This window comes from Cryptotermes secundus, unplaced genomic scaffold (genome assembly GCF_002891405.2).
Source record: "Cryptotermes secundus unplaced genomic scaffold, Csec_1.0 scaffold3042, whole genome shotgun sequence".
Lineage (NCBI taxonomy): Eukaryota > Metazoa > Arthropoda > Insecta > Blattodea > Kalotermitidae > Cryptotermes > Cryptotermes secundus.
Window position 1 is genome coordinate 118,081 of NW_019735021.1, and position 11,293 is coordinate 129,373.

The window sequence follows — 11,293 nt, forward strand, 5'->3', positions numbered from 1 at the left end:
GCTACATCACTGGGTCACTTGCAACAATCCCATGAGGAAGAGTACGCTTTTCTGTCCCATATTGCCACTGGGGATGAAACTTGGTGCCACCATTTTGAACCCGAGAGCAAACGGCAAAGTCAACAGTGGAAACACGTGAATTCTCCCCCACCGAAGAAATCCAAAGCCCTACACACAAGTTCCGGTAAAGTGATAACGACGTTCTTCTTCACTTCTACTGCAAGGACCCTCTGCTTGTCAAATTTCTCGAGTTTGGGGCCACAATCAGTGCACAGCACTATGAAGACACTTTGCAGAAACTGAGACGTGCCATAAAGTCAAAACACCCTGGAATGCTATCGAACGGCGTTATCCTTCTTCATGATAATGCGCGCCCCCACACTGCCAACTCTGTGAGGAATACGCTACAGAGATTTGGTTGGGAAGTGCTTCAACATCCCCCCTACAGCCCAGATCTCTCCCCATGTGATTTACACATTTTTGGAGACTTGAAGGGAGGCATTCGTGGACATCGGTTTGCATCGGACAAAGACATGGTTCTGTAGACAGCCCACAAGCGTTTTCAAGGGTGGGATTGACCATCTTATCTCCCAGTGGGATAAATGTATTAACAGTTTTGGAGATTACTTCTGAGGTAAGAAATGTTCTTTAATATATTTTGGCTTCTGACCCATTTTGATTTGACTGCCCCTCATAGTTCATGGGTTCATCTGGCAGCAGGAATGTTTGTATAATTTCTGGCATTCGGGATTGTTCTGGCTTTTTGTATTTCAGTCCTACTCAGCATTTTTACATTTTTTCAGTTATTCAGTTAGCTGAAATTTGCTGATCATGTGTCACTGTGTTGTCTTACCATATGCCATGACACTGCCCTTAATAACTGTCATCCAGTTAACTGATATCCAGCAAGCAGGAGTTCAATATTAGCCCTTTGAAGCATGAAGGTCACCTGGATAATATTTACGAATTCAATATCTGCCTCAGAGAAAACACACTGCATCCTCATTACAAAGACCCAGTTGGTTATTCCTATTTAGCGAAATAATTGCTGGTTATTGTGAAAACAGTACAAAACACACAAATACACTGTGTGCACAGTGCAAAGTTTCTGCAATGTTAATAACATAAGGTAGCCACTGTGCTCTGAAGGGTTGATGTGTGTGTACATATGATTCTGCAGTGACCAGTTGTCCCACATAACCACTGTTTAACATGTACCTCCTGCATTAATGATCCAACCTTGCTTCTGCTTGCTGCTTGTTCAAACAGATCATGGAGTATGAAAACCGTATACGTCAATACTCCACCCCTGACAAAGTGTTCCGGTACTTTGCTACTTTGCAAGTGGCACATCCAAGTGGAGAGAGTCATGAAGTTTTCATGACTCCTGATGATTTCTTGAGGTCTATGACACCTGGGATAAAGCAACCTGATGGTAAAAGACTAAGAATACTTACGACATACAGTATGTGCAGTGCAGTCATCTGAGGGCTCCCTGCAGATCACTTGAGCTACTTAGGCAGAAGAGTTGTACTCACATTTCATCAGCTTTGACTCTAGGGATTGAGACTACCAGCAGAACTGGCAAGCCTACTGCCTAATCACATTAAATAAAACTTACTGAGATTACAGCGGATGCTGGAGTGCACCATAGTTCTGCTTGCATTCCTGGCACCTCAGTAAAAGCTTTACATATATACACTGAAATTCTTCTTTGGAAACAGAGTAAAATAGAAAACAGAATTAGAATGTTGAATGCCCAATGATGGGAAATTAGATAAATTGGTGCTAAGTTCCAACATTCTTTTTGAAAATCCTTGGATTGAATTGGCAGAAAGCTGGTGTTTCAGCTTTCAAGTTTACTGTGTTTCAAAAGAACACCTTCATTGCATGAATGGGAAGTTTTTACACAATGGGCAGCATTTCTAGCATTGTCTGCAGTGTGGGTGAGTTATATTTGTAATGTGTTCAGGCTGTGGGTGTGTAAGTCCCACTGATGGTCTGAACCTCTTTGGTCCAACTTGGTGGGAATTGTTTGTGCCTGACTCATCCATCGAATGGCTCAACAATTTTCAGGGAACTCTTATACAATCATGGTGCACGCTGAAGTGTACTTCTTATTTTTATGTTTGTGTTGTAGGTCACAGAGAACCATTTACAGTTAAGTCGATAGATTTTAATAGTTGAAGTAAATTGTGAGGAGGCTAGAAAGGTGCCAGGCCCTCATTGTCTTTCCTCTAAATATGAAATGATATTATATGACTAACCTCACTTCCTGTTGTAGCACAGAGTTCCTAAGTACAGTTGAATTGTCCACATACAAACCGAATGAAGTTACAGAAAGAGGCATTACTCTTTTTATTTCTTTTAGTTTTAACTGTGTTTTTCTAATTGTTGATGGTAATGCTGATTAAACATGAGCACAGAACTACCTATATGACTATTAACTTCTCTAGTTTGATTTCAGGTTTTAGATCTAGTGATGCAAATGCCAAAATGTTGATATGAATCTAGGAAAATGAATAAAAAATATTTTGTACTATATGTATCTATGAGTATGTCATATTCAGATAAATCTCTCAGAAATTAACCTGTTACGTTTCGTCATAGAATACAAAACTAGTACAGGACCTTGTAAAAGGAGGTTGAAGTTTATTGTAGAAGAAACAAGCCAAAACAAAATGATTGTCTTAAGAATGGAAACAGAGAAGAATGAAAAAAGGAAATAGTTCATTGACGTTATGTAAAGTTACGTCTGATACTTCTATTTATGTTTCAAGTAGAGTCAGGAGTAGTGTACTGGTCTAGCTCTTTGATGTAATATCTGTTTTATGTTATGTATTTATGCTTGTTGATGTTGGACTCATCCTGTGTCAGCTGTCCATTTTTGTGTAGCTGATTGTATAGATTGGTCCCATATAGTAGATTGTGATGTCCTCATAATTGTCTGTGCAACACAGTTGAGAGTTTTGTCACTTAGCAAACTGACAGCATCAAGTGAAGGGAGTTTTTTAGTTGAAACAAAGAAGTTACATTGGATTATTTCCTGTCATTGAAAATTAATCATAGTTCTGCTTTCTTATATAAACTCTGTGGCTGTCTCACTTCTCTTCCATTCAGGGTCATTATCAGCACATAGTTCAGACTTTCAAGACTACAGATGATGATTAGACAGAATAGGCAGTTAAATCTTAAATTGATTGCCTCTAGCATCTGCAGCTTTTGTTGCCACTTCACTGTTCATAGCAGAGGTGATTAGGTTGGTGGGTCAGTGAAGTGGAGCCCCATGGGTATATAAGAAGCACAGTCAGTATGTGACAAATTATCATGGAGTGAGCTGCAACAGCAAGCTCATTCTTTCTGTGCCATAATCATGAAAGAAATGATCGGTTTACACAGTAAATATTTTATTACAGTTTGTGCCTCCAATAAAGTACTGTTTGCTGTAAGCATTTGACAGTACTGCTGTTAGTGTGTACACAGTGCACGTGCTCAGGAGGTACTCAGAGGGAACAGGATTTCACTGTCCAAGGCAGACATAGCTAGAGTAGTAAGATTCTTCAACTTAGTAGGGCATACTCCGTGTCACACTTGAGGTACAATAAATATTGTAAAGAGGCAGTGTAGTCAGCATATGTGATGTACTCAGTGATTTTTCTGTGTGTGTGTGTGTGTGTATGTTACTGTGCTGATCTTCATATTGATCTTGTTTTGCAGGTCTGGGGCTCGACCAGTACAAGAGATATGATCCTAAGGTGGGTATCCATTGTCAGAATTTTTGGTAAATAAATACATAAATAGAATTTACAACAGATTATTTGAATCTTAAAATCTGATATAATAACTTTTGAGTTATAAAAGAAATTAACACTAAATTTAATCTCTTCACACTCAAATTAAGCTTTCAACTTATGATGAAAGCGATAAAACTGTAGTAACTTTCGTAAATATTTGCTTTACTCTATGTCCTAGGTACAATATTGGTCTGGTATCTGGTGCTTGGCAGTTCATATATTCTCTGAATTTAGTCAGTCAATGCAGATCAATTTCTTAACAATTTAATTGTTTTTAAATAGCCACAGATTTATTAGACTTCAGTTTTGGGCCTCACCCGGTAAACATATGTCATCATAAACAGCATTTTTAAACTTTGTTTAATATTTCATACAAGGGTAAGTCAATAAGTAAGTTACAAATGGATATAGAACTTAAACAAATAAGAGTACTGGTTTGAAAAATGCTTTTATTTCTCAACATAAACTCCCTGTACATTGAGGCACTTGTCCCATCGTTTCACAGGCCCCTGAAAACCAGCAGCATAAAATTCTTTGGGCTGCTGTTTGAACCAGGCGGTGACTACAGCTTCATCGTCGTAGGGAAATCTTCAGCTGAAAGATGATGTTTAAGAGGGCCGAACAAATGGAAGTCGCTTGGAGCAAGGCCGTGGCTGTACGGAGGATGCTTGAAGACTTCCCACTTGAAATTTTGCAGCGTCTCATTTGTCTTGTTGGCAGTATGGGGACGCGCTTTGTCATGCAGAAGCAACACACCTTTGGTGAGGAGTCCTGGTCACTTCCGTTGAATGGCCTTGAGAAGTTTCCAGAGGATGTTACAGTAGGAGTCGGTCCTCTTAAACATCATCTTTCGGCTGAACATTTTCCCGACGGTGAAGCTGTAGAAAGGGAAGTCACCGCCTGGTTCAGACAGCAGCCCAAAGAACTTTATGCTGCTGGTTTTCAGGGGCTTGTGAAATGATGGGACAAGTGCCTGAATGTACAGGGAGATTATGTTGAGAAATAAAAGCATTTTTCAAATCAGTACTCTTATTTGTTTAAGTTCTATATCCATTTGTAACTTACTTATTGACTTTCCTACGTATTTTGGAAAAAGTTTAATTATGACCAGAGACAATTATTATGACTCTGAATGATGAAGCAAATTTGTATATTAATTCTCTTCCCTTTTAATGCATTTGTAGTGAACACAGTACTGTATGAACACTCGTGGATTATCCCAACTTTTACCATCAGTATGTTTAACAGTACAGAATTTTCAAACTTGAATTGAAATTCAGCATGTTGAGATTTCTGTTTTCTTTAAAGGAGAGAAAAATTTGTTTATTTTGTTGTGCAGTGTTATGCACTTACAGCTCTTAGATTGCTATCACTGAAATAAGGTAGTGCTTATAAGTACAAAGAAATGTAAAAAGAGAGTTTAAAATCAAAACACATTTACTCAGAAGTAGATTATCATTTCTATAAGAAGTGTAATTCTGCATACAGTATACTCCCAATTATCCATTGTGCATTTTATTAGGTGTGTTTGCAACTGTGAAGAGAGAGTATTAAGTTCATGCTGTCTGTATTTACCCATGGAACAAATTGTCAGACAGATTTTCGTGAAATCTGATAACAGAATTTTACATGAAAACCTACGCGAACTTCTGTGCATATCTCAATTGTTATCACGGCATAGCACATCCTCAGGTTGTAGATGGAGGATTTGGCCCTGAGATATGGAGGACAGTTGCAAATATATTGGATAAGCAGTCTTGGACAGTCCACAAGGGGTGGTCCTCCAGGTTTGGTGTTCGGCATGGGGCTAAGAACTCCTCACCATAAAATTAAGCTTATTACAAAATGTCACAAAGGACCTCAGACCTGGACTGATTCTTTGCATGAATGATCTAAGCTAAAGAGGTGCTGAGGAAAAAATATTTGGAACAAAGAGAGATGAAGTGATTGAAGGTTGGGGAAACTGTAATGAGGAGCTTCATAATTTGTATACTCTTCGTGAAGTATAGTTAGAATGATCACATCTAGGAAAATGAGGTGGGTAGGCTATATAGCACGAATGTGGGTGAAGAGGAATGCATGTAGGATATTGATGGAAAGCCAGAAGGAAAGAGAGCACTAGGAAGATCAAGATGTATGTGGGCAAATAATATGAAAATGGATCTAAGATAGGGTGGAATGGTATGGACTGGATCAATGTAGCTGATGATAGGGACCAGTGGATGACTCTTATGAACATGATGATGAACCTCTGGGTTCCATAAAATGCTGGGAAGTTCATGAGTAGCTACACAATTGGCAGCTTCTCAAGAAGGGCTCAGCTCCATTAAGTTAGTTAACTAGCTAAATATCAAGCAAAAATGTTTTCAACAAAAGTCAACAAAAAAATTAAACACATTTTACATGCACTTTTTCCATAGATCTTGCAGTTTGGAAGATAATTAAATCAAAATCTCTCTTAATCACGATGAATTGTCTTTGTTTCTATTGTCCATACATTTTTCTCCTTCATTAGCATAGATAACTGGGAGTACACAATATTTTATTTCTTATGTAAATGTCTTCATTGGTTCATTTGTTAGGAATCTTTGATATCCCTGTCAGTGCTTGTAAGCTTTTAAATAAAGCTGGTCACCATGTGGACCATATTTTACAAATTAAACCAAAGACTATTGGTTTGACCTGTCAAGTGTTTGTGCTCTACATTTCTGATGTCTTATAAACCATATTTGTTCCTTTGAAGTGTGTAAGTCATCTCATGAGGCATTAGTATTGAGCTCAAATTAAAATATTTTGCTTATCAGGCATCTCCATAAATTGATCTGCATTGTTTTTTTCTTGTGGCCCATTTTGCTTGTAAGTACACTATCAGTTGGCCCTATTGTGCTCTATACTGTACTTGAAATTTATCTTGCCTCTGTTTTATGTATTCACTGTTATATTATTATCTGTTCTTCTCCTTACTCTTTCTCTCTGTACTTTTGCAGAATCATGATGAGGTATTTATTGTGAAATTTCACTCTTTTATATCCGCATGGTTTGGTATGGCTTAAATAAATACTTCACAGAATTTATACCATGCTTATACAAATACACAGATGCAGGTCCCAGTTCACATACATTTACAGATATATTCACATTGTAAATGAAAGCGGATTAGTTAATACACTGGTACAAGAAATCAGTGGGGAAACAATAATTTGAAATGACACTTGCCTTTTAATTTAATCCTTTTAACATGCTGTATGTACGGCATTACATGTAGCATAAAAAGATTCACAGATGCCAATTATGGAAAATATAATTGCCTTAGTACCATGATAGTGGTTTTTGCCTATTCATGATTATTAGTTACACTAAATGTTCAAATTTCTCAGAATGTAGTTAATGGATGTAAGTAATATATGTAAATTAACAACACAGACTGTAGAATAATGTGACATCTTTAGGTTATGTAAGTAATTCACAAAATAAATTGAACCTGTAAAACATAAAGTATACCCATGTATAGAGACCTGAGGCAAGAATTTAAATGTTTGTGTAATAGATTGATTTATGTGTCATTATAGACAGTGTGCAACATAAAACCAGTAAACGTATATTTGTCTATGTATGCAACTTGGGACTTTGTACATTCTCTGCTGGGCAGTCTGTGCTAACTGCTTGCAGGCCAGTGCACTAGTAGAAGTTTAGTGTAGGTTCACTACTCTGGCAACATATCTGCATCCCAGTAGAGGCAAGGGTTTGTTTGTTGTGGAGATGAATCTTTCAGTGCATGCCATGTATTTTTTCTTTTTTATAGCACATTGCCATTGACCAGAACACTTTTCAGTTTAAAAGTTCAAATTTATAACAGCAGTAAACTCTCAGCTGCACAGTATCCAAGCATCCAGAATTCTCATGCAGCCTGCTAAAGTTTTCAAGAAAATTTACCATTATAAATTTACTTCAAGAACAAATTTGCAGTTCACGTTTGCTAACCCACCATACGGTAGTTTTCCCTGCTGTCACTAGCAGCATTTGTCATGTTTGCTCCCTGCCAGTGATGTGTGTTGACAGAGGCACCATTGCACTTGTAATGACCCATGGAGCTACTTAAATTTGTGATCCTATTACATACAGTATATCCAATATGTTTTGCCCATCAGTCCACCATGTCCTCTAAGAAGACTTCCATTCAAGATCTAAAACAATGAAATTGAAAATATAAGTATGTGAAAGACTTGAAAAGGGTGAAAATCGAGAGAGAATTGGGTCTTTTAAAAGTTTTGGAGTATTCCACTACCCCACATGTGCCAGATAATGGAGAGTTTGGTGTATGTTGTAAGTGTTCAGTGTTTAGACCATGAAGCCATGGTACTGGTAGCAGGAAGTAATAAATATCCTCTGGGAAGTAAGTGGTGATGTGTAGTCTGGAAGATAGTACCAACATTTTTAAGAACCTCCTGCCCCCATCTTCAGGATATAAGATGGGGGCAGCAAAGCACTGGTACCTGTCTACCAAACCACACAGGGACACATTCCAAAAGACCATAATTTTGACACTCACCACAGTGAGAACCTCACATCCCATTGTAGGTCCTGGTTTCATGTTAGATTTACAGAATTCTGGAACTTTGGATACTTTGATCATTTATATAGTCATTGCAGTTGAAACTGTGGTTAATAATGTTATGTGTCATGTTTGTAGTTTATGTTACCGGAAATTATTATAACAATACATAATATAAACAAATAGAACTTGATTCTAATAACTTCTCTGAGTTTCTTCAACACATTTAAAAGAATGTGTCATTTTTAGCTGCATAAATATTTTAAAATCAGGTGTGCATCAGTTTTTTTAATTATTATGTAAGCATAAAATAAAACATTTCAGTCAATATATAAAATAAATATTAAAGTGCACATTACTTTTGGTGCTACGTGAAGCTGACATTTATTGTTCTTTCTGTAGTGTTTTATTAAAGTAACACAGAACCAGGAGATTCAGCACTGCTGTTTCTTAACATATTTTAACTTCCATTGCTTAATACATATAATTGTAGAAGTTTCTAGCCCATTGTTCTGTATTCCATGTGAACATTCTGAGTGCTGTTGTGACATTTGGTGCCAGGTTATTTTCAGTTATCAGCCGTAAGACTTCTGATAGTAATGTTTCCTCCTCGACTATATCAGACCTTTAGTCAGGCAGTTCAGAAACAATGGTATCTTTTGATTTGGCACATTCATCCATGAGAATTATCCTTAATCTTTGCGCTATTACAGTAGAATACTGTTCTGTTTAAATTACGAGTTGTGATTGTACAAATGAGCTCAGGAACAGAACCCATTACTGAGAGTAGTAATTCTGAAGATCTCAGACACAATTCCTTATCCCTATATATGTAAGCTGTTGATTGCAGAAGCAGTGGAAATCCACATCTATTTTGAGAAGCTGCAGGCACTCTCAAGTATGGATGTAGACTTACAGAAACATGCAGCAGTAAATTTTTAACATATTAACATAAAGTTTTTGTTCTAAGTTAGTCATTTACTTGATATCTGCTAATAGAGTAAAGTTTTTGTATAGAATAGTTTGTTGTGGCTAACAGAGCCTGTAGCAATTATAGGGCAGTGATCTGTTTGTTTCTGGTTGCATAACATATTTATAGGTTATGGTATAATTATGCAGTGTTTAAAATATTTCATGTTTCACATAGAAGTCTTTGTTGGGTTTCATTATTTGTTCTTGTACAGTTCTTGTTGCTTTCAATATTCAGTATGATGTATTTGATTTTTGAAATTGCTAGATTAATTGGAGATTTGTTAAAAAAAAATCTGTGACATTCTCCTGTATCCCTATTTTGAAATCTGTTCAAAGAATTATCAGTAAAAATCACTTGCAGCTTGTTTGCTGTGATTTATTTTGCTCATATACTTTCTTGTGCTAAAATAATACGAAATTGCCATGTGAGTATATTTGGTGCAATAAATTAGATATATTTTGTGATTTCACATCATATTTTATTTTCAGGTAATTATCAGTCCTATTCTTTTGTTTTGGTTTTAACAAAACAAAGTGTTTAATGCCTTTTTGTGGTATGTAGTAAAGGAAGTCTTGTTATGTGAGAAATATCCATCTCTTTTTGGTAATATATATATATAGAGAGAGAGAGAGAGAGAAGGGGGGGATGAAGGGAGGGAGAAGGAACAATACCTTACAAGTTCATAGCAATAGACTGTCATCCAAGTAATGTTGGCGTCAGTTATGTTCTCACTTTAAACTTATGAAGATACATAGATGTAAGATCAATTTTTGCATACATTAAACATTGATTACCATAAGAGATGGATACTTAATGCTGTGTTATCTATATCTATCCTATCAGAATGTCCACGTGAAGCTGGAGCTTGCCCTTGATGAGGACAGCATATTCTATAAACTTGGAAGTTCAGGCCTCATCACATTCTCTGATTACATCTTTCTCCTCACGGTCCTGTGCAGTAAGTTAGATCTTCTTTCCTGTAGTGTTGCATGCATGATTACATTTTATAATTGGAGTCAGTGGCTTCCAATTCTGTAATTTGGACAATTAAAGAAGACCCAAATGGCTGCTTACAGTATCTGGTGTTTCTTGCTCCTCGCTTTTAAAATAGCCAAGATTTGTTAGAATGTAGAATATGCACAACACATAAATCGCTTAGATCTTTAAACGAGAAATTGCAATAGACAGGTGTGAAATTTGAGAGATTATCAGGCTGTTCATTGTGAAATATGGAAAAGTAATCTTTGAGATCTTTTACATGAATGCTGTCCAGTGGTAACAGCAGTAACTTGCAACTTGTTCTTACGAATATTAACTGAAAGTGAACTACATCCAGACCAGCCCTAGCATGTGTCTTGGTACTGGGACCCTTTCTCTGGGAGTAAAGTGGCCAGATCATGATGCTTACCCTTCACTTCCAATGGGCTGAGGCTTTAGAATGTGTGGAGCTTATCTCTAATCCCCTGTACAGCTGTTGCTGACAATATTGATTTCATGTACCAACATAAATTATGTTTAATTAAATTAGCATTTTCAATCTTTAATGTGGTTATTGTGTAACAGGAACAGAGAGACCTGCTAATACCTGTCCTTATCTCTGTTGCATCAGCCACAGGCTAGAAAGTACACAATTCAAAAAAATGCTTCCTCCTCCATCTTCTATGCCATTTTTTCAGAATTAACCCGAAACCATACTCCAGTTCCAAAAAGTGACCCTCATTGAGCTGAGCCCTTCTGGAGGAGCCACCAATTCTGCAGGTACTCAAGAATTTCCCAGCATTTTGTGGGACCCGAAGGTTCATCACCGTGTTCACAAGAGCCCTCCATTGGTCTCTGTCCTGAGCCAGATCTATACAATCCATACCATCCCATCCTGTCTCTCTAAGATCAAATCTCATATCCATTTTCATTAGCTTAGTTCGTTTGTCCAAGGAATCAGTCCAGGTCCGAGGCTTTGTGTTCATTTTCATAACA

At 37.1% G+C, this 11,293-nt stretch overlaps 1 protein-coding gene across 4 annotated transcripts in view; it reads left to right on the forward strand.

The window, feature by feature from the left end:
- Positions 1-11,293, forward strand: part of LOC111869233 (calcium uptake protein 1 homolog, mitochondrial) — a 41,985-nt gene that overhangs the window by 9,410 nt on the left and 21,282 nt on the right. The window contains exons 4-7 of one of the 4 annotated variants that reach the window (XM_023860593.2): positions 1,270-1,435; positions 3,718-3,755; positions 6,782-6,793; positions 10,163-10,277. In XM_023860593.2, coding sequence (XP_023716361.1) covers positions 1,270-1,435; positions 3,718-3,755; positions 6,782-6,793; positions 10,163-10,277 — 331 coding nt within the window. The remainder of the gene's footprint in view (positions 1-1,269; positions 1,436-3,717; positions 3,756-6,781; positions 6,794-10,162; positions 10,278-11,293) is intronic. The other 3 variants (XM_023860594.2, XM_023860595.2, XM_023860596.2) reach the window with 3 other exon arrangements.